The sequence below is a fragment of the Emydura macquarii genome, unplaced genomic scaffold (genome assembly GCF_026122565.2).
Source record: "Emydura macquarii macquarii isolate MOO-44397 ecotype Brisbane River unplaced genomic scaffold, CSIRO-AGI_Emac_v2 contig_3128, whole genome shotgun sequence".
Taxonomy (NCBI): Eukaryota; Metazoa; Chordata; order Testudines; family Chelidae; genus Emydura; species Emydura macquarii.
Window position 1 is genome coordinate 6185522 of NW_027133265.1, and position 27909 is coordinate 6213430.

At 40.9% G+C, this 27909-nt stretch overlaps 2 protein-coding genes across 16 annotated transcripts in view; one reads left to right on the forward strand and one right to left on the reverse strand.

Annotated features, from left to right (window-relative positions):
• Positions 1-23290, forward strand: part of APBB2 (amyloid beta precursor protein binding family B member 2) — a 317656-nt gene extending 294366 nt beyond the window's left edge. For 12 of the 13 annotated variants that reach the window (XM_067531217.1, XM_067531229.1, XM_067531216.1 and 9 more), the window contains 6 exons: positions 5926-6040; positions 12375-12462; positions 14486-14569; positions 15167-15282; positions 16210-16389; positions 19062-23290. In XM_067531217.1, coding sequence (XP_067387318.1) covers positions 5926-6040; positions 12375-12462; positions 14486-14569; positions 15167-15282; positions 16210-16389; positions 19062-19229 — 751 coding nt within the window. In that variant the 3' untranslated portion in view covers positions 19230-23290. The remainder of the gene's footprint in view (positions 1-5925; positions 6041-12374; positions 12463-14485; positions 14570-15166; positions 15283-16209; positions 16390-19061) is intronic. The other variant, XM_067531218.1, reaches the window with a different exon arrangement.
• Positions 23291-25062: 1772 nt separating this feature from the next.
• Positions 25063-27909, reverse strand: part of NSUN7 (NOP2/Sun RNA methyltransferase family member 7) — a 56633-nt gene continuing 53786 nt past the window's right edge. For all 3 annotated transcript variants that reach the window (XM_067531231.1, XM_067531232.1, XM_067531233.1), the window contains one exon: positions 25063-27650. In XM_067531231.1, coding sequence (XP_067387332.1) covers positions 27000-27650 — 651 coding nt within the window. In that variant the 3' untranslated portion in view covers positions 25063-26999. The remainder of the gene's footprint in view (positions 27651-27909) is intronic.

A 27909-nucleotide genomic window follows, 5' to 3' on the forward strand; every position in this document is an offset into this window, starting at 1 on the left:
GAGGCTGGCCTGTAGTCTGTACCACGTCAGATAGGCGGATGATAGTTTGATTGATGATTTGGAAGCAGATGGTGTTTTCAGATTTCTGCATGATACAGTACCTCTGGTTTTCAAGAAACAGAGGGAGAAGGTTTTATTGATGGGATCTCCTTCTTACCCTGACAGATATGTAGACATAGCCCTGATCCTGCAAAAACTTATGCATGTACCTAATTTTAAATATGTGAGTAGTCCTATTGTCTGCAGTAGGACTATTCAGGTGCTTTAAGTTAAGCGCATGTGGAAACATTTGCTGGGTTTGGGCCCAATTCCCTGAAACATCATTGTGAAGGTTTTTTGGCTCCTCACAAGTTGAAATTGATCAAATATTTTACCAAACTTCTGCTGCTGATTGTCATTAACTTGTGTGTTTAGTACTGCCTTGTTATGAACAGGTGGTATTACACACACACATTTATGTTAATTTACCATTATTTAGGTTGCAAAGTCGAGCACTCAGAAATTAGGACATGCCAGATTTACAGTTGTCTGTGCCACCCTCATTCATCTTTCTTTTGCACCCAGCCTGTCCACTGAGTGAGTCCGGGATCCCATGGAAAAAGTAGTATATAATTCAGTAATCAAAATCACAATACATATACACAAGGAGGCTGAATTAAGGTTGCATAGTCAACATAATTCTGGCATTTCCTAACTATTGAGAATTTTGCAAGCAAAATAAGGTTCTGTTAATGTTTTTTTTTTTTTTTTTGGTACGTAATTGCCTAGGAATTTTTAAAGGACAAAGGTGAAAACAAATTATGTTATGTGGAATTGTAATCATCTCCTTTTCATACATCATCCACCAGGCTTGAACTCAGATCCTTCAGCCCTACAGCCAGATTGGTTCCAGCTGAGATAGAGAACTAACCACATTAGCTAGCAACAGGACAGTAGTGTTATCCTAGAGCAGTGGTTCTCAACCAGGGATATGCGTACCCCTTGAGGTATGCAGAGGTCTTCTAGGGGGGTACATCAACTCATCTAGATATTTGCCTAGTTTTACAACAGGCTACATAAAAAGTACTAGTGAAGTCCGTACAAACTAAAATTTCATACAGGAAAAAATGAAAGTATGCAATTTTTTCAGTAATAGTGAGCTGTGACACTTTTTTGTATTTTTATGCTTGATTTTGTAAGCAAGTAATTTTTAAGTGAGGTGAAACTTGGGGTATGCAAGACAAATCAGACTGCTGAAAGAGATACAGTAGTCTGGAAAGGTTGAGTACCACTGTCCTAAAGTATGGGGATGGGATACTAGTGCTATGATCCGAGTCTGGTCTGCCCTCTCTTTCTCATCCCAGAGAGAAAGAGAGGCTGAGATGCTGGGATCATATATCAGGTTGGGAGGTGGGGAAGAGAGATTGTTGGGGGAAGCCTAGCTTGGCTCTCTCTCACATTGCCCCGCCACCTCTTGCCATAGCTGTTCTGGCAGCTCCCAGACATTCCCGGCAGAGTGTCTGCTGTTGCCTTGGCAGAAGCATGGGCCAGTCTCTAAAATTTTGAATGATTTTTGGCAGTCTAACACAATTTTCCTGGGGGAAAAACTGGTGATTTTTAACACTTTACAACTCTATTAAATCTAAATGAAATGTCATGGGACAAAGAAAAGGCACTTCTATAGCCTGTGGGGTTTTCCCGGCAGGATGTCACAGGTCTTCTGTAAACACTGGAGGTATTAATATATCTGAAACAAAAGTCACAAGAATCCTTTTTAGTGGAAAGTGTTAGACAACCTAAATATAGGAGTCCCTGTCAGCTCCACCTGTAATAGTGAAAAGCATTAAAACTTATTCTCTTAAAGGGAAATTTTGCCCCCTTGCAGGTGTGGAAGGACTCAAACACAATAGAATTGTTTCCATTCCACTGCATAAGGAAGGCAGGGTTTGAGGATCCTGCATCATGGAGCTGAGTAGGCGAGTGAATCCACTTGCCATTCTTAGAGTAGTCTGCTGGGACCATGGAGTTCAGTCTATCTATAAAGCTTCCTCTTGCTCCCACAAGATACCCATCGCTCAGGCTGGTTGTTGGGCTGGGTGCTGGCAAGAAAACTTGGGACTTATTTTGCACATAATTAGATTTTCCAGAATGGTAGCATGGTCCCTATTTCCCTTACAGAAGTGTGTGATTGCTAATTAATGTCAGGGGTGGTCTTCCACAGTACACCCATTTAATCAGGACAGAGAAGTTGCTCTGCTGAGAAGTCTGGCTCAGCGCTTGCCTTCCCACTTTTAAATGGCTACTGAAAACACTTTTCTGAGGTGTTCCCCACTTAAACCATAACCATCCTCCTTTCTTTGATCTTTATAGAATTGGTTTTGTCTATGTTGATTTAATTATTTAGTCTGTTTTGAAGTGTGCAGTGCCTTAAGCACCCCTATACAATGGGGTGCTTTCTAAATGCATTTTATTATTTGGTATTTTATTGATCTCTCTCAGATCTTTGCAATCCAGCACCAAAACCCAAGTAATTTCTCCACAGGCCTGGTATGTGGCTGCAGGGTCTTTTGCGTAGTGTGGTCCAAAAACTTGACTTGTTAGTTGAGGTGCGTTGTCTGATGTGGTTCAGTAAAGTAAAGCACAGTAGCTTAGAAAGGTGGTGGCATACTAGGATATTGCCACAGCTACTGATCAAGCAGAGTGCAAGAATTTCTAAAGTTCTTCTATAATCATGGATTTCACTGACAACACAGCATGCTTTCGAAACCCTGAATGGATTTGCTTTAATGGCTTTGTCTCATCTTAAGGAGTGCCTTTTTATTTATAAGAAAATAACTGATAACTGACTGATAACTTCACTCATAGCAGAAGGCACTCCCCAGAGCTCCTGTATTTGAAAATACAAGTGCCAGTCCTTGATGTTAGTCCTTTTACTTGGCCCTGATACTGCAAAGGGCAACACCTGGGTGGATCCTGAGCCTGTGCAGACCTCTGCTGACTTCGGTGGGGCTCTGCTTAGGTGCTGTGATCTGCTGGTGCAAAGTAGTTCGCAGAATTAGGGCCTTTTTTACGTAAACAACTTGGTGAAATAACAGAGGGTACTCTTCCAAGGATAAGCTTGTAAAGAGAGCTCATACATCACTTCTTTACAAGTCCTCAAAGGAATAGTATTGTTTGAGGTAAATACTCAGTAAATAGTAATAAATAGCTATGTAATGGTAACGTAGATGGCTTTCAACAGTATTTTAAATTCATGAACACAGATTTTAACCTTTACATCATTAGAGTAGGCCCTAATCCTGCAATGAGATGCATACAGGTGTCCACTGTCTTTGTGGTGTTGGGACCATGGTCATTACCAATGATCTTTTTCACACAAGGTGCAGGAAGGAGGGAAGAGAGAGGGAGATTGAGAAAGTATTCCTAATCAGAAACTCTAAGATAGAGGTCTGGTTGTAAATCCATATCCATTCATTTAAAAGAGCACTACTAGAACATTGCAGTTATAACAAGATACAAAATATCTGGAGGTAAGGATATTCAGAATTGTAGGTTTAAAAAAAACCGAAAATGTTTGGAAGGTGGGAAATTAAATTAAAAAAAACCCACCAATCTTCAGAATGTCTAGAAATACGTACTTCCTATTCCAGTACCCACCAGAGCTCATAGAGGTGTTTGGATGACTGTGGGATCCTAAATGCTTACAAAACGGGTGCCTTCAAACCCTTCAGGGCTGCACCAGTAGCCTTTATTAATGTGCCTGGCCCCATCACAAAAGAGGGAAAATTCATGGTGGTTTAATGTAGCAGTCAGTTCATTTTTTCTGTAAATGATGATTTTTTTTAAAGGTAGCATAGTTAAATATACCCCTCTCTCTCAGTTCACCTTGAGGCCTACTGAATGCAACCAATTTAGAGTTCTACTTTTGAGATATTGGGTTGGGAGGGAGCTTCACTAATTTATATCCACTGAAGTTTTGGCCCACTGTATGCACTAGCGAAAAAGGGTTAGATTTTCCCATCTGGAGGCTCCTTCTCCATTTTCTTAATGGTGGAGCTGCTGGGCTGGCCTACTTGTCATCAGTCCCCCTCTGAGGGGAAAGGCATTAAAGAGTTTCTTCGTACTGATGGAGTGATTGGGGGTCTTGTTGAATTCTAGTCAGCCGGCCCATTCTGCTGTGGGTGAGGGACAAGGAAGAAATTTGCAGTTGGCAGGGAGTGTTGACTAATAGCCTGATCTACACTAGAGAGTTTTGTCAACAAAAGTCGGCTTTTCTCGACAAAGCAGTGCTGGTGTACATGCTGCAATCACTCCCCCTTCCCCCTCCAACAAAACTGCCCTGTTTTTTTGACAAAATAAAACCACCTCGATGAGAGGTGTAAGGGCTTTTGTCGGCAGTGCTAGGGCAACAGTGTCAGTGGAGATACTGCGTCCCCTTAAAGCATTGGAAGGGCTGTCATTCTTGTCAGTTTGACTGCTCCACTGGAGTGGTGAAATTGACAAGAAAGCTGGGGCTGCTGGTTCCCACTTCCAGCTGGGAGTGGGGCAAGAAGCCCCTGCTACTGCAAGCTGGGGCGGCTGGTTCCCAGCTCCCGGCTGCGAGTCGGGACATGGGTGGCTGCAGCCTGGCTCCTGGCTGAGAAGCTGGGACTGCTGATTTCTGGTTCCTCTGGGAGCCAGGGCCAGAAGTCGAGGGGTTTTTCCACCTGCTCCCCACCCAGGCAGCCATGTCAATTACATGGCTGAGCCGTGAAATTGACAGAGCGGGGAAGGGCTTCTCCCTGCTCAGACCAGGGAGGGGAGAAGTCCCCATGCGGCTGCCCCGGGCTCCTGACTGGGACCAGGAAGTAGTGGGGCAGCCCACTGAGATCCCAACAGCCTGTGGGCTCCCGGCAGGGAGCTAAGAGATGGGGCTCTCAGTTCCCCATGCTGCCCCTTAGGCCTGTGGAAGTGCTCCTGTAGAGGACACCCTCCACCAACCAAAGGAGAGCAGTGTGGACATCAGCCACCGCGGTCATTATATATTTTTTTAGTGTAGACAAGGGAGTGGCAAAGGCTAGTGTCTGTGTGCTGAGGGGGCAGCACATAATGAGGAAGGGGAAAAATGTAGGAGAGTGAAGGCTGCAGAGAAAGGTAGTTGAAGCAGAAAAAAAGGGTTTGCTTTGCCTGAATTGTCTGCTGCCCCTTCAGTCCTGCAGCTATATGAGCTGCCTACACTGCAGGGCGAGTTGTGCCTCCGGGTTCCCACCTGTAAGGTAGGTAAACAGAAATTCCTCCATCCCAGAATGGTTGTGAGGCTGAATTAGAACTTCAGCACTCTGACCGCCGTGCTTAGTGTTATTATTTTGTTACATGGCATTTACTTTAAAGTTATTTAACATTTGAAAAAGTAGTAAGGTCAGAAATGTAGGTCAATTAATGTGAGTGAAGCTCAGCAGACACACATCTCCCTTATGCAATCATATTTCTAATTACTGTCTGCATATTTAAAGCATTCTCTAATTTTTTGAAATACGGCTTTTATTCAGCTGGTTCGCTGTGTGCTTGTCTTATTTTCTAGCATTTAGAAGTTGAATACGAATCTTTCCAGAAAAGCACACTGTTTTCCCTCTTCTTTAGCTGTCTTTATTCTTTATGTATTTAATGCAATATTTTTTTATATTTCCCTGTGCATTTACGATTTGTTGGATTTATGGGTTATAAACGCAATGAGTTTTCAGTGTTAGAAAGTTGTAATGAACTCTTTATAGAGTTAAGCGTCAGAGATTGGTAATGTGTTCCGTGGATATGCAGTTGTCAAGTTAATGCCTATTTGTTGTGTAGCTGTTTTGGCTGAAGCACAGATTTTCTTCTCTGACAACTCAGACATATGCTTCTTAAATTAAAGAACTTGCTATTTTTTAGATGCTGCTATTTCTAATGTGTTAATTCATTTTGTCTGCACAGAGACTTTGCTTATGTAGCAAGAGACAAAGACACCAGGATTTTGAAATGTCACGTGTTTCGATGTGACACGCCTGCGAAAGCCATCGCAACAAGTCTGCATGAAATCTGTTCTAAGGCAAGTGGATTATAACAACTCATTCATTCATTAACTTCTTGAATGCTTCTTAGAACTGCTACTATATAAGCAGCACTAATTGGTGGCCTTATGCTGTTAGTCTATGGCGCTAACAATGAGAAATGGTGTAGCTCTAAGAGTTTGTAAAGGAAGGGGCGTGAATGGCATCAATGAGCTATTGGAAGAAGAACATTTAGATTTGAAGGCCACAGTGTCTGTTATAGATTTGACCAATATATGTAGAGCTTAAAGACGTTTTTTATGTCATAAAGTGGAAGTTGTGGGGTTCTCACTGGAACAGTTGTAATAAAATTTATTGCAAACAAATAGGAATGGTGAATAGCATCGTGGCTAAATAAAACATACCTTGCAAAAAATCTGGTAAAGTGACACCATTGACTTAAAAATTGCTCTTCCCTGAATTTTTTTTTTCCTACTTCTGTTTCAAGTAATACATGAGATTCCTGTAACTGAAAGAGATTAGAGAGAAACATTTCTCTGTTATCAGTTGGTTTACATCAGGAATAGTCAATAAGTGGACTTCAAGTCAAAACTGGACTGCCAGTTGCTTTTGAACAGACCCCAAAATCCTTTTATTTATTTATCTTTATCATCATTGAGTTTTTTTAAATTATTTTCTCTGGTGTCTGGACCTTGAATATACCTTGACAAGAAATTTGGATCTATACAAAAATTCATTCATTACCCAGGGTTTACACTGTGAGTTTGACGAATACTCTGTTCCCCTGAATGGTCGGTTAATCAGTGCCCTTTTTTGTTTGTCTGGGTCTTTCCTTCAGTAATAAGGCAGAGTAAAGACTTTAACAAAATAGGAAAATCTGACTAAAAAACTATAGAAATTGGCAGGGGAACTGAACCAGTGTAATTTTTAACTCTTATTGAAACTCCATTAATGTTCAGGTTGGTCATGTCCCTTTAAAAAACCATTTTTGTGATTTGTTTTTTCTTCTATTTAAAATGTAAATATTTAAAGGGATACTCCCAAAATAAAACACATTTAGTTGCCTATCTTAATAACAGCAGCTTGGGTTATTATTAAAACTTTAAATTTGAAAAAACAGTTTACATTTTGTGTCTGGAGGTATATTTGCATTTGCTTTGTACATTTTTCTCAGCTAGGAGAATGAAAATCAATGGAATTTGTTTCCCTTTGTTTATGGTCAGTTTAACTGTCTGATTTTTTTGAGTCTTGCAGTCCGTGAGTTGCAAACAGGTATAGTTGACAGGCATAGTTGACAAATTTTATTCTGCTCTTCGTGCTGTTTTATGCAAGTTATTTAATGTATTGATTTGCATGTTGCACATTTAATCCCCCGTTTTGTGTTGTGCGGTGTAAGGGAATGACTCGTGTGAGGAAGGATGGAAAGAATGTATATAGTATGGCTCCAACAGGTTAGCATCTCTCAGTTGAGATGAAAAGGTCATCTGTAACTAGACTGGTTTAGACCTTTGCAGTTTAAAGGCTATGGTCCCATTTTCAACTTACACACCGAAGTGGGAAAATGTAAAAATTCTCCTCAGATGCAGATTGGTAACATATGGCAGGTTTATTGATCAGTTATGCAATTGGGTGCTAACTGTGATAATTATAGAGGCTAAAATAGAGGTACACATAATGATTAGCTCAGAAAAGTACTGTAAACCAGGTTCTTTTATTTGCCCCATTGCAAAATACAAGAGCATCCAAATGAAATTGAAATTTAAAAAGTGAAAATCTGCTAAAAGGAATTATTGTTAATACAATACGAAATTGTCTTCTGCCAGTGAGTTCCGCGGGTTTATATAAAAGGCTTAATAGAGAGCATAGTGAGATGAAAAAAGAATTAAACGCTTCTCTAGGGAAAACGAGAACCTCCACAGTTACATTATGTGGGGTCAGGAAGAAATTTTCCCCCAGGTCGTCAGACTGACCATGACCTTGGGGATTTTTCACCTTCGCCTGCAGTGCGTGGGTGCGGGTCACTTGCCAGGATTATCTGGGTGTATCTCATTTAATTCTTTCCCTGTCACTGCAGGGGCCTTGAGTTCTGGTGCACCTTGGTCCCTCCTCTTCTCTGCCTGTGGGACACTATAGTCCAGTCTCCTGTGGGCTGCAATACTTCAGTCTCATTTTGGATTTAGTGTGTGGGTGCTGGGTGGTGTTGGTGGCCTGTAATATGCATGAGCTCAGACTAGATGATCTGCTTCTGGCATTCAACTCTATGCCTCCATATAACTGTAAACTTAAGTTTAGGGGGACCATGCCCTGCCATAAGCAGTGGCAGAAGGAGGTCATGTAACTGTGCAAAACCTGGCAATTCTGGCTGGGTGGGTGCTTGAGGAGCTGCTGTGGGGTAGGTAGCTCCTGGGCTCTGGTGGGCAGGGGCTGTTCGGGTAGCAGGAAGCTTAGTGCTAGGGCAAACCTGGGGCAACTGGGTACAGCAAGGATGGGCTAAGGAAGCCTGGAACTGGCAATGGGCCCCTCATCTTGGTTGCTGACCCCAACACTTTCTCCTCCAGCCATCACCTCTCCTTGTTTCTGGCTGCAGCAGGGTGAGCAGGGAAAGAGTTGTCTGGCTGCCTGCTCAGCAGGCAACACAGCAGTCTCTGGCAGCCGAAAGGTGCAATTTCAGGTGGGCTGCCAGATGTGTGAGATGCGTGACCTTGGCAACTTCATGAGGGAAGTGTTCATTTGTTTTTATTTTGTTTTTAAAAAGAGTTAACTGTGACCCCCTTCAAAACGTAGTACTAAAGCAACTGGAGGGTGCTTTCTGCTAACTCAGGCCTTGTCTACATGAGGGAGTTAGTTCACACTGAGTTGGTGCACACTAGTTGGCATGCAATACATAAGCTGTACTAATAGCATGCACACAAGACAGCAATGCCCTCATTCAGTTCACTCATCGTGTACACTTGGTGGGGGGTTGGCGCGTACTAAGCATGTGGCATTCTTAGAGAGTATCCCATGGTTCTTTGCTTTGCTGATGAGCTGTATGCATTCTGGGATTTTTCTCATTGCATGTTGTGGGATGCATAGTGGAATTCTGGGACTTTGGGACACATTGAAAAAAATCCTGTTTCCCCTCTTTGTCCCGTGCTTTCTCTCTCTCTTTCTCTCTGGGTGGGCTAGTGCCATTCTCAAATTGCTGGTGCTCAGCACAGACCCAAGAATTCTCTGTGCCGCTGTGCTGGCAAATGTGAATAGACAAAGGCTGTCTGAGCTTTATTTGAGCTCCTGGAGATGGGTGGCTTCGGTTTTGAACTTTGCCTGCTGCACCGACAAGCAGATATGTCTGAAGCAGCAGAGCTTCCTGCAGCAGTGGAGGAAGAAGGACAAGGTGAAGAAGACAAAGATGAAGGCAGGCAACTGCTACCACACAAGGTCTTCCTGGAGCAGCTTCACAGAGTGCACCACTTTTTCTGGACTCAGGAAAGCAGCAACAGTTGGTGGAAAGGATTGTTCTGTAGATCAGGGATGACCAAGATGGCAAAGGCAACCTTCTTTGACATTTATGCTGAACTAGCCCTGGAACTGCAGCAGCAGTGTACCATCATGCGTTACCCCACAGCCATTGAGAAGCAGGTTGCCATTGCCATTTGGAAGTCAGCCAACCCCTAATGTTACTGGTCCATAGCCGACCAATTCAGCATAGGGAGATTGACTGTTGGGGCCATTGTCATGCAGGTGTGTGAGGGGTTGTAAGTGCAATGAGTACTGTTGTACCATTCCTGTTGGTAATGATCGCTTTGTACACAGGGGGTTCCCAAACTGTCTCCCTAAAGTTTGCCAGGGCTTAGAGTTTATAAACAGAAAGGGTATACTTCTCCGTGCTGCTCCAAGGCCTGGTTGACCAGCATGGCAGGTTCACGAACATAAATCCAGGGTGATCTAGAAAGGTTTGCACTGCTAGGATCTTCCATAACTTAGCTCCGGTTACCTTACTGAATACAGGACAGTTGGTCCCCAGGATCACTATGGACATTGATGGTATGGAGATTGCGCCAGTTATCCTTGCAGAGTCAGTTTATTCTTTGCTTCCCTGGCTAGTGAAGCCATTCATGGGCCACTTGAACAGTAGGCAGGAACTGTAACTTTTGCCTCAAGAGCTGCAGAATCAGGGCCATCCTTATGGGCGGGCATGGCATTGTGGTCAAGAGCCAAGGAACAGGGCAGGTCTGGGTGCAGGGCCACAGAAGGGAGCTCAGGGCAATGAGGGGAGAGAGGTAGCAGGGCCCGGGGTGATGGTGGGGGGGAGCCTGGGGAGTCAGTGGGGGGACGGGACTTGGGGAGTCAGCGGAGCCAGGGGCACCACTTTCCCCAAGACTGGCCCTGTGCAGAATGACAGCAGAGGGTGCATTTGACCATGTGAAGGAAAGTGGTGCTGTTCAGTCAGTCAGTTATAGCTGCATATTATATTTTGCACAATAGATGAGTAAGGGAGAAAGCCTTAACTTTGGGATGGGATGCTGAGGTGCAGAGACTAGCTCAGTGGCTCGTGCAGTCAGCACGGCATCCACTAAAAAATGGAAACAGCCAGGGTAATGCTGTCAGGGAGGCCTGTTGCTCTTACTTTGCGTTTCAGGGCTTGGAAATATGCAGCTGTACATCAAAGAGTTTTCCTGGGGGCAGAAGGCAGATGGGGGCTGGATTGTGAGCATTGCAGTTTCTTTTCTGGGTGGTTTGTCTGTGTACCAAGCATTGCAGATTTGTTATTAGTGAATTTTAATGGGTTTTTATTATTGAACAACAATGTATATAACAAGCAGAAATAAATCTTTAATTAAAACAACAACGAACGACAGCTTTTAAAGCGACACAGTGCAGTGGAGGGCAGCAAACAACAATAGGAGGTGGTCCGGTTCACAGATGAGTATATGTCTTGCGTCTGCCGCCTCTTGTTCATCCGCCTTCCAGTGCTGAGTATGGTGGCTCAGGGGTGTTAGATGACTCAAAAGAGCTAGCCTCCCAGGTGCAATTGCTTTCTCTGCCTGAACATGGGCTGAGGAGGGGAATGGCATCTGGAGCCTGGCTACGGGGATGTAGCCGGGAACACATGCTGGTGTTCTCAGCACCCTGTATTGTCCTGGGACTGCAGAACATGTTTGCATCCAACTTGAAAGAGGACGCCAGAGTTTGTGGTAAATGTGGAGTTAATGCACTCTAAAGAGGTATGTTGTGTGTACACAGGTATTTTCAGACCAAACAGCCTGAGTTAGTGTGGGTTAAACCCCCTGTGTAGACAAGCCCTCAATCATAGTTATGGCCCTGAGTCAGCAAAGCAATTAAGCATGTTCTTAAATATGATTGGATGGACTTATTCTACTGAATCAGGACCTTATTCCTAAGATGTTAAACTCTCAGCAATAGCTCTCATTTTATTCAACCCAGGATATGAATATTGTCTCATAAACACAAGGGGGGCAAGCAGGGGCACATGTCTCCCCCCACCCCAATCGGCGGGGACACAGAACTCCCTTGAGGCCGGGCCAAGGTGGGGAGAGCAAGCTGCTCTGACACCAGGACGGGAGCTGACAGCTCCTCTGGCCCATCAGGCCCTGGTGCCATGGGGGTGGAGAGAGCCAGCTCCTCTGGCCACAGGATGCACAGAACATGCCCACAGAACAAAAGCGGCCACATTTTTATTTCTGTGCACGTCCCTGCTCATAAAAGAAAGCAACCTCAAAGCATAATAATCACAAACAGAGGGCGCTAGTGTGAGAGCCATGATTTTAGTGCGGGTGTTCCTGCCTCCTGGTCCTGTGCTCAGACCACTAGACCACTTGGTAAAGTTTAAGGAAACCAGACTGTAGCATTTTAAAGACAGGTTTTGTAAGAGTTGCTTTAACGTTAAACAAAAGTTTCATTTTTTAAACACTGGGGTTTTTTATTATTAAAACACAAACAAAAGTTAGTTTTACATTATACTTCAGCACAGCCAGTGTGATAATGGTAACACTTCTCTCAGGATGGTAGATGTAAGTAGGTGGATCAGAAATGTGCATGGGATGACAAGTGCCTTTTCCTTTTTTATTTTTATAGATTTATTTATACTTGTTTCTACACTCTTCCTCACTGTGGTTTTGGAACATTTTAAACTGCTAATTTTCACTTCATGTGTCTTTCAGATCCGTTTGTAGCTCAAAGTCCTGCAAATAGAGAGAGAATTGTAAATAAACTGAAAGAAAATTAATTTTAGCATCTTTTTTGATCATATGGATTCTGACTAATTGCAGACTTCCCAGATTAGGGTTGTAATGAGAGGAAAAGTAAACCTGGAGTTGCTACTGTGCTATACATTGGGAAAAAATACTGTATTATTGTCATCTTCTGCAGATTATGGCTGAACGGAAGAATGCTAAAGCTGTGGCTTGTAGCTCTTTACAAGAGCGGACAAATGTCACCCTTGATGTTCCTCTGCAAGGTACTGTATTATCAGAATTAATTTTTTTTATGGTCCAATTTTAGATACCATCCCTTAATATTGTTTTTAACAAAAACTGAGCTGAAAGGAAGGCTAACTATCTTTTAAGTAGTGCATCTGACGATGTTAAAGCAAAAAGCTTTTATTGGTAATGTTGACAGTAATGCAGTTCCATCTGTTATGGCAACTTGTTAATTTCCTTTGGTTTTTTTTCAAAATGTGTAAATTTCACAACACAGTAGTGGCAATGATACCCCAGATTTGCATAAAAACAATATATTCCAATTAATCAATGGGTTCACAGGAGTTATAGCAGATCCAAACTCTTACTTGGTTTCAGCATCAATGTGAGCTTCAAAGGCAAGCAAATCTTCCAGCCAACTATCTGCTGCACCGTTTAGTGTGTAGTAAATGAAAAATGGGTTTGTGTTTCTTTGTCTTAGCTTCATGGTTGATATGTTGAAAGCAATCCAGGAGACGTACACACATATTCCAGTAAACTAATGCATGGTATATGTTTTAAATCCACTTTCCTGCACTGAGTATCTCAAACACCCCCTATAAGTTGTTCATGGGTTTTTTTTATTTGCATCAGCTGTTCAGACAGACATTGATTTCTCCTGGCACATAGATGACATGTTAATAGGCATGGTTTAAAAACACAGGGCTAGATTCACAAAGGGAATCAGGATCTCCTGTTGAAGCTATTCTACTTGCTGTGAAAAACATAAATATTCATTAGATCAGAGCGAAAGAAAGTGAGAATGACTCTGTAGCCCAGTGCTTAGGGCACCTGCCTGGGAGACCCAGGTTCCAGTCCCTGCTCCAGTGATTATTTAATTAGTTCATACCAAGTGGAACAGTTTCAACAAGAGAAATTGAAAAAGACCCATCCTAGAATACCACATAACCCAGCAGTTAGGGCACTCACCTGAGAGATGGGAGACCTGGGTTCAAGTCCCTTTTCCTCTGTCAGAGTGAGGATTTGAACTGAGGTCTCCCACATTCTGGATGAGTGCTCTGACCTCTGGCCTATATTGAGTAAAAGGAGGAGAACTGATGCTCATATTTCCTTGAAAACATACTGACTTGGCTTAGGTGCCTAACCCAGGTCCGTGGCTGTGAATCCAAAGTGGAGATAAGTGTTTCCATCTGGCCCAGAGTAAGGTGCCCAACTTCCTCTCTCCTGAGCATTTCCTATTGGCTACCCCAGACAGCTCTCTGTTCAGCATGTTGGCCATTGTGAATCCCCTTCTTAGGACTTGTCTACCCAGTGAGTCACTATTTGGCGAGCGAATTTAAAGCACACCAGCTTGCCGCGTGGTAGAAAGCCATGTGGACATTGCTACATCACAGTGAAAGTCTCAGGGTGCATCTTAGCATTCTGCTGTTTGAAAGCGTAGCATGCTAATCCGCGCTCCAGGACTCCACCGCTGTAGCAGTGTCCAAATGGTGAATGCATCACGCTGATGCACTGTAAATTCATACCCTGGTTTGCTGCGCATTAACTCGCCATGTAAACAACCCCTCAGTATCCTAACTCTCCCCATGCACTGTGTAGGCAGCCTGGGCATCTAAGTCAGGGCAAAGGGTTCTACTGGGAGGTAGGGCATGCAAAGGTAGGTATTGCAATGCTGAGCCAACGTCCCCTTTGTAGATCTAGCCCTTGGAGTCCAAATTTGACATGGCTGTGCTGGATATGAGGCCAGTCCTGTATATGTACTCATACCTTAGAGACACATTCATGCACATTTCTAAATTGTCTTATATCCTGGTAGTTTGAACACAATCCATTTTTAGTTTACAAGGATTAGAAAAGTTGTATCATCTTCCTCCTTAATTTCCCTAGAAATCACTTAACATCTTGTATGAGCTAGGAGGAGTGCACATCTCTTTTAAGCAGTATAGTACCTTCGGAGTAAAATTACTTGGTAAACGATTTCTTCTGTCAGTTCAATAAAAGTGTATTTTATGTGCTGTGAATGTTGATAAACAGCAGTTGATTTTTTTTCTTCCCATGCAGTAGATTTCCCAACACCAAAGACAGAGCTGGTACAGAAGTTCCATGTCCAGTACTTGGGCATGTTACCTGTAGCTAAGCCAGTGGGTACGTAACACCATTGTTCTTAACTGATGTAGGAGTGACTTACATAAAATCTAACAGGGCTAGATTCTGGCTACATGTTCACGGGTGGAGAAGAGGGCAAGGAGCAACAACGCTCTGTACTTGTGTCCCTGATGCACAGGGGTCAATACTAGAGAAGAGAATGCAGCTGTCTAACATTCATGGCCTCACTTGGGCATGTGCTTCCGCAACTGGAACGCTTTGAGAAGCCACTGAGGCAGAGTCCTTTGCAGTATCCTCTCCCAACATGAGCTGTGGCAATTAAAAAGTCAGAAGAGAGCTGTGAGTGCATAGGACTGGAGAAGGGTGCCACCTGAAAAGCTGCCATCCCAGTGCTTTAAATCTCCTAGGAGGAGATTGGCAACTAATTCTGTTTTTACAAGGTGAAGAAAAATAAAGGATAGCATGAGCTAATGATTTGTTTTCTTAAATCTTCTGTCATCAAAATGTTTTTAGCTAAGAAATCTAAAGCAACTTCTTTTCTGTGCTTCCATGTGAAAATAATAGTTTCTTCTAGTTTTTTTATTTATTCATGTTATGCATTTTTTTAATCCCATGCTCCCTCCCTCTGTGTTTTAGGTATGGATACGCTGAACAGTGCCATAGAAAGCCTTAGGGCTGCTTCTAGCAAAGATGACTGGATGCCAGTTACCATGAATGTTGCTGATGCTACTGTGACGGTCATCAATGAACGAGTAAGGCAGAAATATCTTGTTAGGAGCAGATTAACAGTGATTTTAATACTGCAGTCTCGGAAAGCTAGAAAGACCCCATCTATAATAGAATTTTTGTTTGTACTGGAGTTTACTCTCTTATTTTCACTTTACATTTCCCTCCAATACCGTAATCTATGCACAACAGGACTTTTTAGTAGAGGCCGAAATTTAAAAAAAAAATCTTAAAATTCAGCTCCTGGTTTAATGTTAAAATGCAGCATATAAAGGCTCTTACCAGTCACTTCTCTTAGGCTCAGTTTTATTTGCCCCTTCAAAACATGCCTTTAGAAATAATTGTACATGTTTAGTAGATATAAAAAGAAATAAGTATCAGCATTACCTTTTCCTGGGGGTTTTCAACCCCAAATACTACAAGCCTAAACCCTCGGCAAGAGTTCTGAATATAAGATGTGCTCTGCCCTCCTCTGCAGGTTAGCAAGGACAAGGAATCTTTTAGTCTCTGTTTCATGCTGCTGCTTTATACAGAGCACTTTCCCAGAAGACCAGTAGTGACACTTTCAAGAAATAGGTCTGTTTTAGTCTGCTGCTAGCCCCCAGGATAACATCCCTACTCAACATGGATAAGTATGGGAGGTGTTTTTTTTGTAGATTTTGGTTGGTTTGTTTTTTTGAAGACTTACTACAGTCTCTCTTTTTTTAAACTGAAATTACCTAATATTTGTGGTGTGCCCAATACCAGTCACTCTGGTCTTTCTCTTCTGCTTGTACTTTAGAAAGGTTAGTTGAGGTCAGCATGTAGCACATTACTAATGCTATATAAATAAATAATGAGTTCAGCACTACTGCTGCAGTTTTCACCAGGGATTTTAGAAATGTAAATGAAATAAATCAAGCCAGCTCTATTGAATACATTGTAGTGATGAGTGATCATTGCTTTGTAACCAGAATGAAGAACAAATTATGGTGGAATGTCGTGTTCGGTTCCTATCCTTTATGGGAGTGGGCAAGGATATCCATACATTTGCCTTCATTATGGATACGGGGAACCAGCATTTTGAGTGCCATGTTTTTTGGTGTGAGCCAAATGCAGGCAACGTTTCAGAAGCTGTCCAGGCTGCGTGTATGGTAAGTGATCTTTTTTTAAAGGGAACTGTGGGTCTTAACTCTTTCACTCACGCTGTAAATAGTAGTAATTCCAAATTTGCAATTATATTAAATCCCTGTAATATTTAAAGAAATGTAAATACTGATCTCTTTAATGCAAAATAAGTAAATCAATGGTTGAGAATTTAAATAATGTTTCCATAGCAACCTTACCTATTTGGGTGAAAGTGATCATGAAATGATAGATTTTATGATGCTAGGGAAAGGAAGGAGTGAGAGCGGCAGGGTAAGGATAATGGACTTCAAAAAGGCACTTAAACTCGGAACTCATAGGTGAAGATCCCATCGGGAAAAAATCTAAGGGAAAAAGCAGTTCAGGAGAGCAGTTTCCTAAAGACATGATATTAAAGGCACAACAATAAACTTTCTCAGTGTGAAGGAAAGATCGGAAGAATAATAGGACAATACAGCTCCATTAATGTGCTCTTTAATTACTTGAAAATCAAAAAGGAATCCTACAAAAAGTGAAAACATGAATAATTGCTAAAGATGAGTACAAAAGAATAGTACAAGCATATAGGGACAAAGCCAGAAAGCCTAAGGCATAAAATGTTACACCTAGATAAAAGGGCAATAAGAAGAAATTCTATAAATCCATTAGGAGCAAGAGAAGATGAAGGAAAGTGTAGATCTATTACTTAGCGGGGAAGGAGAGCTAATAACAGATGACAGCAAGCAGGCTGCAGTCTATTTTGCTTCAGCCTTCTCTAAAAAAGTTGTGACCAGATGTGTAATATTAACAAAAAGGGACCCCTTTTTGTTGCAAGCTTGAATATTCAAGTCAACTGGGCCTGATGAATTTCATCCTAGGATATTTAAGGAACTAACTGAAGCATTCTTGGAACCACTAGCAGTTATCTTCAAGAACTCCTGGAGAACAGGCGTGAGGTCCTGGAGGAGTGTAACAGGGCCAACATGGTACCTATCTTTTAAAAGGGAGAACAAAGGAGGATCCAGAAATTATAGACCAGTCAGCGCAACTCTGATACCTGGAAAGATACTGGAACCAATTTTTAAACAATCAATCTGTAAGATCAGAGCAGCAGTTCCCAACTGGGAGGGAGCGCAAACAGGTTTCAGGGTGTTCACCAAGCAGGGCTGATGTTAGACTCGTTGGCTGGAGCCCTACTGTCCTGTGGGGGCTGGAACCCCAGAGCCCCGCTGCTTCACCAGGGATGAAGCCCTGTTGCTGGGGGCTGAAGCCAAAGCCCGATCCACTGAGCTTCACAAGGCCCCCTGTGGCATGGGGCCCTGGGCAATTGCCCTGCTTGCACCTCCTAACGCTGGTCCTGGCAGAAAACAGTTGTGTGGGCCATGGAGTTTTTATAGCATGTTGGGGGCAGGGGGCCCTCGGAAAGAAAATGGTTGAGAACTCTGGAGGGATTTGTCAAGAATATGTCATGCCAAACCAACTTGACTTCCTTCTTTGAAAGAGCAACTCGCCTAGTGGATGGAGGAAAGCAGTAGACATGATATATTTTGATTTTAGGAAGGCTTTTTACACAGTCCCATATGACAGTGTCATAAGCAAACTAGGAAAATGGAGTTGTTATAAGGTGGGTGCTTACCTGGTTGCAGACCGTAGTTAAAGAGTAGTTACTAATGGCTCAGTATCAAACTGGGAGAACATAGTTTGGGAAGTTTCTGAGAACTGAAATGTTTTATCTGATTATTGGGCCAGGGCCACTGCTTTTAAAAGATTGTCTGCCAGGGTGTTTCTAGCACTGGAAAGTGTTCAGACCATTACAATCATTTAATTCTTATTTTATTTTGGTTTTCCCCTCCACTTCAGTTCCAACGTGATTGTAGCAGCCAGTGTTGCATAAACTGTTGAAGTTAGAATTAGTGTTTTATCCCATTTTCAAGATGCACTTTCGGGTTTTGGAGGCAATAGAGCTAACTCTCTGGCAGTTCCAAGGGCTTGGCTGTTCTAGATCTATCAGAGTTAGCGTCTGGGGGGAAACAAATGATAAGGTTGAGGGGGAGTTTCAGCTTCTCACACATACCAATGTAATTCAGCATTTGTTTCTAGTCTCTTCTTGAGATAGCCTTAAAAATAGTCACTGATGCCTTAGTTTAGCAGTGGGTTTTTTGGCACCATTCCTGGAATGACTCTAGCAAGTGGTGGACCTCAGATCTGCGTGACTTTCATTCCCTACTAAATGTCATAATTTTAGCTTTAGAGAGCCAAGTTCTGCCAACATGTTGCTTTAGGGAAACAAATCTATTGCCATGCTGAATTATTGTTTCTTATGTTAAAAAGATGACTGTCTTTTACAATACGTTAACACCAGTATTGTATTGATTTATATTTGTGCATTAACATTGCATCGTGCTCAAACCATGTAATTGGTTTATATGATGGTCGTTCAGAGAACAGGAACAGCTGAAACCAAGGGCACCTGTTGGAGTTCAAAGACCTGTTCCTCTGATTTCAGGCCGTGCTCCATACCTTGAGGCAATTTCTGCTCAGAGATGAGCAGGCCTGGCTCCCACTGACTTCAGTAGGCCTGTGCATGCAAGTTCAAAGGCAGAGTTTTGCCTGTGATGTATAAAAAGTATTGAATGCCTGATTCTGATGGGAAGGTATTGAAATACACTGACGACTGTGGAACACGTTTGCTTTGTTGCAGTTACGGTATCAGAAGTGCTTGGTAGCCAGACCACCCTCACAGAAAGTTCGACCGCCCCCTCCGCCTGCAGACTCGATGACCAGAAGAGTCACAACTAATGTAAAACGAGGAGTGTTGTCCCTTATTGACACTTTGAAACAGAAACGCCCTGTTACGGAGATGCCGTAGCCGCCCAAGGAAAGAATCTTGTAACACGTAATTAAAGATATAGTAGCTACGCTAAAGAAAATGAACTGATGATGTTCGACCTTCCATTTTAAATTGCTGATGCTTTGTCTTCAAAGAATTTATCCTTATCAAAACAATGTTAGACAAGCATGTTCTCTTGTTCTTGCCATCATCATGTGATATGAAAAGACGCATGAATAATTTTTTGCTGTCAGTGAGTTACATCATGAGCAGTGGAAGGTCTATTTCTGATTGTAAATATTATGAACATTACCTACATTCTCACACACAAAGAATATGGCCACGTCCCTCCTAGTGAACTAATGTTAAAGTCCTTGGAGTGAATGATACCTGAATTAATAGTTTCACCATCTTCTTGATCTGGATTTGTCACAAGCAATCCTTAAATCCTACAGCACTTTGCCCTGTTTTCAACACTGGAGTAGGTACTGAGTATTAGTTACCATTGAATTACTGTCGTATAAATACCAAATTTTATTTTTACAAAACTGCACCTGTTAGTCAGTTTTAAATTGTGCATTGGCATTGGTTTGGGAACCGCTTCATGACTTTGCCTGACATGCTTTTGACCCATGGTGACCATATTTCATCTACTGTTTATATATTATGATCTTGGAGAAGAAAAGTTTTGAATAATTCAGAGAAGGATGTCTTCACCTTCACACAGACAAACACACCTGGAAGCTGTTAAACCTATTCTCCAACATCCTATATGGTGCAACAAAAACGTGATTTATTTAACTGTGGGCTCATACCACCTAGGATTAGGAGAGGGACCTATTTGGAACTGTTATACATAGCACAAACTAGAAAGCTTAACATTTTCCCTATGTTACTCCTCCTGCGTGCAAACTTTCAATTGAAGGCCCAATCACACAGTTCTTGCATTTGGAGTTTGGTGCTGAGTTAATATTTACATGAGACACACAGAAAAAACGATCACTTTTTTGTTGTGCAGATCTGTTCTCATTTACACTATCCTGGAAAGTTGCATTTACTTTAATGCCCTTTCTGTAGCAGCTATCAACAAAGGGACGACACAGCAGTTCTTTGATATGCTGGAGCTACATGTAGTGTAACCTGATTTCAGTGATTTTGCTCCAAAAGCTCCAGCTAAGTGTGTTGGTCCAGTCTCCTGTAAATTCCTAGGCATAAACTGTGAAGTATTGCCCCTTACATACGTACATTGTGCTAACCTTTGAATGCACATATATGCTTATCTTTTTCTTTGTTTTTTCCCCTTGCCTGTCTTCTTACAATTGCAGGTTGGTACATACAATAGAAATGGAACATTGCAGATGTTTTTACCAGTGTTAAAATTTTTCTGCCTCTGTTTTAGACATCTACTCTGAAGTCTGAACCATCTGGGTATGGTGACCCTGTAATTCTAAAGGGACACTGTCAAGGTTGATAGCCCAGTTTGACCTAGCTTTATTCACAGTCTTTATATCTATTCACTAGGGACTTTTGTTTTAAATAAATGGTTACGTGCATTTTCCTTTTTTTTTAAATAGGTGGCAGCAGCTACCCATGAGCTATCCCTGTGACTGACAAATGAGGTTGTGGATGCAAAGGCCAAAGCAATGATGATCAAACACATTTCAGTTTTGAGTTTGTAAAGGAATTATGAACAGCTATTTAAAAAAAAAAAAAAAATTAAAATGAACTTGTCATGACTGAAACGTGCCTGTGCTGGCAAATGAAGGGCTGATGCTCAGCTGGCAGAAACAGATGTAACTCTATGGACACCAGCTGAGATGCTGGTGCCATAAAATCGTCTGTTGCACCACAGTACCTAACTAGTACCTCCAATGGGGCTGTGGCCCGACTGAGGTCTTTTGGCACTACTGTAATAGTGTAATAATGTAGCACAATAGTATAAACTTAACTAAAACATTTGCACGTAGTCCTCATTCAGCAAGGTATTTAACTAAGTGCCTAACTTTATACCCATGTTTAAAATTAGGCAAGTGCTTAAGCTCCAACACAGCACAAGATATTTATGTATCTCAACCCTGTTCTGAAAATCCAGGGCTAGAAGACATTTGCACTCTGTCACTCCTTTGTCTCTCTGGGTTCCAGTAGTGGTGATCTCAGTGGTTTCCACTAGGAACAGTGCTAAAACTAATTTTTTTTGCAGAGGTTACAAGCAGGCATCAGATGGTAACACCATCTAGTCAGCACCAGCTTGGATGGTATAAAAATCACTGATCAAGAGATTCTGTAAGCTGCTGTATTCATGATCACTTCCCGGAACCAGATAGTTGGCTGTTTGTTTGTTTTTAATTATAGCAAATACCTTGACCATGTCCTTTTAAAGTTCCAGTTTGAAACTTTCCCAGGATTCAGATTTGCAATGAGTTTTAAATAATATAAATACATTCCATAGAAGATCCACTGCATCTATATGATACTGCTGTCCCATGATGGCAGATCAGGGCCTCCCTTTGTAATTAAACAGTCATTTAAAAAAAAAAGTTGTTTCTATTCACTACTTGGTGTGTTTCTGTTTCCTGTTGTCCGGACCTTGAACACTTAGCCAGGTTTCAGCAGCAAAGCACATAAACAGAGTCAGGGATGCAGCTGCTGTAGGTATCGAAAAGACAAAGGATAAAAATGTCTTGAAAAGTCTCAGATCATTGCAGATACTTGGTTTTAAAAATAGCTTTGCCTGTTTTACCAAAATACTGATTAAGACCTTGATTCTGCAAAACCTAGGCATGTGCTTTATAAGCACATTAGTCCCACTGGCTTCAACAGGATGACACATACTCTTACAGGTTATGCACATACCTAAGTGCAAGATCAAGGCCTAACCTTGTAAAACCAATTCTATAAAAACAATATGTGGACTTCCTTTTTGCCATGGCCAAAATGTATGATTGGTGTGTGTGTGTGAGAGAGCAAACGCCATTGTTTTACCCAATGTTCTAGTGACATTTCAGTTACCTATGCAGTCTTTATATGTAGTGATTCTGTAAATAGGCAGCCATGTTCATTATGCCTTGTATGTCTCATGTCCTTTTTGAATTAACCTGTTAAATACAGCTTAAAATATTTTTATTTTATTTATTCTATTTTTACTGAAATAGCCTGCATTATTATGTTGATGTACTTTACTGGACATGATCTCACAACATATCCAGTGCTAAGTAATCTCCATGTACTATAGATTGCCTAAAAAGGTGGGTTTTGTAATTATTTGTAGTCACATTTTTATGGGAGTATGTAGAAGAAATGGCAAAACAATGTAAAGCTAATTTCTCTTATTTTATAAATGCAAATAGTAAGTTAGAGGCAGGTATCACATCACCTCATTAATATGCTCCATTGCAGAAACAAAGAGATTTATAGCCACAGCTAGTGTGGCTTTCCTTTGAAATTTGCAGCAACTATTGGTGCAGTTTTTATTTAAATCACTTACTATTTTATTTAAAGGGGTGGGGAAGGTTTTGTAAGGATATAAGAAACACCTACAGATTGCATGAAAGGGCATTGATCCCACTTACAATATAATGAGTTCTTAATGATGATAAACTTTGTGTAGAGCTACCTGTACCTGTCCGAAAAAAGAAGGCCTTCCTTCGTTTTGCAGGATATAAAGCTATGGAATAACTAATCCATTAAGACCATTCTATGTCATTTACTAAGCGTTCTAAATCCCTTTTTTTAAATTTTATTAGATGTCATAAAGCAATGAAGCAGGGATATAAAACTGTTAGTAAATCACATGTGGAAAACAGAGCTATTTTTACTTTAATAGCTGATACTGGCTCAGCCGTTACAGCTTTAGCATTAACATCATTACTCTTCGTTATCTTAATACATGGCTAAAAAGCTATGCTGTACAGTCAACAAACAGGTTTGATTTATCTTAGTATTTGCAAAAGAGAAAGGGAAAATGCACACTGTTTATCAGTCAGAGTTCAGTGTTACATATAGCACCTGATTGACACTGAATTTTTTTTTGCTGTTGACCACTTTTACACATTTAAATGTAATCTGTTGTGAGAATAAATTTAGATGCATAACATGCTTGACTCACTTGTCACTAGTCCGTAATGTTTGGAAATTAGTTCATTTTTCTTGGGACAGAAATTTGGTGGTGAAAGGGGAAAGTGTCTCTGTATTTACTGTTTAGTAAACAGTATACATTGGTATACATGGACATTTCTGTCATGCAAGGAGAGAGACACTGAGTGTATTTTCTGAATTATTCAGTGGTGAATGTTAAGCTAGTATTAAGGAAAGGGTGGTACTATGATTTTCCCCAATACACAGCTTAAAATATAAATTGCTTTTAAATCTTAGAAAGCATATTTTAATGGGGGGAGGAGGAAGAGGAAGTGGGAAATTGTTTTAAAGATTTGGTAAAGGGCTTGTACAGCCTTTCACTTGTATGTTTCTGGTGCGATTCTGGACCAGTGTGGGAGTACCCAAAATTTGCCACCAGCTGATGGCAAAGTGATTTGTGAAGCAAGTAGTTCTTCAGCATCATATTTATTACTGCTGGCTCTTGGATGATCTGGTCAGAGAGACTGAACCAGCCATGGAGATCTAGTCATCTTAGATCAGGACAACAGATTAAAACTTGCACTGCTGTGCTATAGCTCAGATATGAATAGAGCTTGGACTTCCACTCCCAGCGCTGTCAATTGGCACATTTTAATGATCACACTATATTGTTTTTATTTTAGGAGACTTATACTTAGTTTATTGTGTATAACACCCATTGTGCATTATTAAAAACGACGATTTAAACCAAAAACAAAACAACTTTTGCCTTCTCTCTCTCACCTACAGAATCTCACACCCCTACCTGTCTAGTTGAGCCATGCTTAGTAACTATATTTAAAATATAATTTTACCTTTATATTTTCCATTCCCTTTTGCTAAACTGCAGCTGCCCTTTTCTCATCCCCATTGTGAAGTATGATTTTAAAATAGTGTCACATTGTTCTCTTGCTTTTTTTCAGTTGTACAGGACTCAAGCCAGATTTACAATCTGCCCAGGAGCAGACCAGAGAATTAATTGTGATTCCGTCACAATTCTGGCCCTGGTAGTTTGGAAGCAGTTTTCATGGATCAGTTTACACTCGACCAGTGTGTAGAGCCAAGGCTGCTCCTATTTACTCACCATGAGAGGTAGCGGGTGAGCATCATGAAACTAGATTAACTGATCAGTTAGAATTATTTCTTTGTTAAACAGATTATCACATTCAGCAACACTCAGAAGGAAAACTCACCTTTTATAATCACAGGTGCTTCTGCACTCTCCCTCCCTCCCTCCTGTTTTCCTTTGTTTCCTTCTTTCCTTTCTTCCTCTATATTCCTGTTGGGAGGAATTCTCAATTCCCTCCTTTGGATTTCATTGCCACCCCTTTCCTCACTTCTGAAATGATCATTAGTAGCTAATACTGACATTTGAAATGTTATCAGCAGGCTTAAGAGTTTACATCTCAGTGAGATGAATTACCTTGAACTGGTGTTAGCGTTGGGACAAAGAATCAGGGAGTCATAACAGGTTCTAGGTACCTTTTCCCCCTCTCTGGGCTACTGTGGGTGGTTGGTGCAGGGGAGGGAAGCCATCCTTCGCTAGGTGATCCTGTAGACTGCAACAGAACTCCTGAGTTCCTGTCCAGCTATTCCTGGGGCTTTCACAGCCCTGCTAGGACACGGGCGCAGTCACTTTGTTTCTTCCCTCCAGCACAGAAGTGGACCTGTAGGTGAACAGCTGCTGCAGGTAAAGCTTCTCAAGAATGGGAATGGGTGGTACTAGGGCTGCAAGGAAAGTAGAATGCACTACTGCAAATGCTTGTTAAAAATGGCAGGCAGCATATTTATTTCATAATCAAATACAAATTTGAACCTCAAGGGCCACACAGTGGAAGCCAGTAATGTAATGCATGTCCTAGTAGTTGTAATTTCCACTCTTTATATTGTATGTCTTGGAGGGTTCAAAAACAGTTGTGCCTATTCCACTGCTGAATCAAACCCTTGTCAAAACAGGTGTATTTGTTTAACTTTCCTTTAGCGTCTCAGTACTGAGTATGGAATATAAACACTGAGATAATTCCCACTTTATTTTATTTAAGAACTGGTAACAGTTCAGTAAGGACACCAATACAATGGACCCAAGTGAAATAGGAAAAAAACCCTTACTTTTAATATTTATGAAGTACACACTTCTGCTTTAAATTATAAATCTGATAGAAAGTTAACCTATAAAACTAATCCTATTAAAAATATGTTGCATAATACCTTTGAATATGCTAGTTGGGATCAACGTCTCAAGCTAATAAGAGCAATTTTAAATAAAAATATCCATTAATCAATTCAAACAGAAAAGAAATTCTGAAGTTCCATCCAAATTTCAGAATAAGTGTGAACAATGAAAGAGTTAAGATGTCCTCTGGTCAAGAAAACCTTTTTCAGCTTGCTTAAAAAAACAAAACGTTGATCCACTGGAACTATGAGAATGTGATTAACTTCTAGGAACCTAGAATTGTTTAATATTTTATAGATTGACATCTCAATGTATTTAGCAAGATGCACAAATATATTAAACTTAGATTGAAATGATAGAAATGAGTTAATGTATACCGTTTAAAATGAGATTTATAGTTTAACTTGCAACCTGATCTTCACATATAACTACAAATGCTGTTTATCATTTTTCCCCTCAACCACCAATGTCATTTGAAGCAAACATTTTTAATGTTTCCAAATAGATTGTTAAAATCATGTAAATGTAAACCAAAAACCTTGTCAATATTCAAATAATATTGGTATTAGTGTTAACAAAAGAAAGCACCTATTTTGCTTGACATCTGTCAGCTATAGGGATACAGAATAAAAAGCACTTTGACAATGTATGAATTCTTACCCCTAATAGAAAGTAATTTCATGAAAAGCACTATTTGAGCTTCTTCTACCAGCTGCCCTTCAGCTGAAAATGGTGCTTTTTGTAAACCATGGCAGCATTGTGACAGATCAGAGCTAATTCAGCATTCATTTTAGCATCAAACTACCTGTCCACTTCTAAAATGAAATTTTCTAAAACAGTTACCTCTTCTGCTTATTAAAGCACATCAGACTGTGAACTAGGACATTTATGTGCGCCCCCATTGTGTGCACAAAATATTCAACACAAGGACATAGGCATGTGAAAAAATCCATATTTTTATGGTGTGATTTAAAGTTTTAATGTTTTGCTCGCATATGCTATGGTCCTAAATGACTTTTCAACAAGATGATAGCTGAAAATTAAACTTTTCAAAAAGTTGTATTTCATTGTTATGTGAACTTTTACACCACTGAACAAAAGTTGCAAAGTTTTTTTTTTTTTGAGTATGCCCAGATATGCACAAGAGGTTGTAGAAAGAAGGCATGTACCAACATGTCACATTCTACTGATTAGTAATTAGCTATACATCTTTTGAGCTCACCCCCTAATGATTTGCATAATTTACTGTAGGTGTTACTCTGTGTGCATTTTGACATTCAGAATTTAACAGCTGGATTGAAACAACTCTATAATAGAGACCCATTTGCAAAATATCCCCCTACTACTTCCATAATAACCATGAAAAGGGTATTAATTATAGATGTTTCCTAAAGGTAAGTAGTGTCCTGCACAGATCCTGGCCTCTAAGTGTGTGAATCAACCTATACAGGAATGTTTACCATTATAGAAATATAATTTCAAACTTTGAAGATGGACTTTGTAACTGGTTCGTAGTTATTTCTTCAAAGCCATGGTCGAGGATGCTTAACCATAGTTGAAGGTAAAGTTTCTTTTGATTTGACCCATCTTTTGGATAAAGAAGGTATAAATAGGTCATGTGCTGAGCTCTTTATTCCAATCCAGCGATAGTAGTAATGTTGAGCTGAAATCTGGGATCTGTTTCCTTGTGGATTGAAGTAGGGCACCATTACTGGAGGCAGAACTATCTCCACAGGTTTCAATACAACCATTTTATCTTCTGCCCGTGGCTTCCTAAGGTGTGTCCGTCTCTCAAACACCTTACTCATAGACGACAGAGTGGGTGTGTTCTTCAGCATTCCTGGCAGGGATGAGTTTGAGATAGGTTTGGTAATTTTCTTCAATTGAATGGAACTACTTATTTGGTTCACATTTTTTTGTAGAATGCCACTAATTCCTTTGGCTGGTGAAACATCAGAATTAGTATTAACAGATATTTCTCGGTTCAGGAACTCCAGAATGTTTGTTTGCACCCCAGTATCTTTAGGAACATTTCTTTGCTGTGTTACTTTTGATTTCTTCTTCCTTTTCTCTTCTCTCTTTGCTGATTTTCCTATATCAAGACCTTCTAGTAGTCCTTTAGCTGCAGCACGAGCCAAAATGTCTTTAACAGACATTACTTCAGCTGGATCCCTCTGAAAATTAAAGAAATACTAGTATTTATCAAGCTATGGACTCTATTTTAATCCTTTAGACTACACATGCACTGCATTTTAAAACACATGACAATGAGTCTCAGTACCTGGGTGTGAGGGGGGGTGTATCAACCCTGCACAGGGGGTGCAATTATTAACAAACTGCTTTGGACTCAAGAGGCCAGGCCCCCTTGCCCTTATTGGGGATGCTTCCAGTGGAGACAGCATATAAAAGGAATCAGTTCAGTCTGGGCTGGCT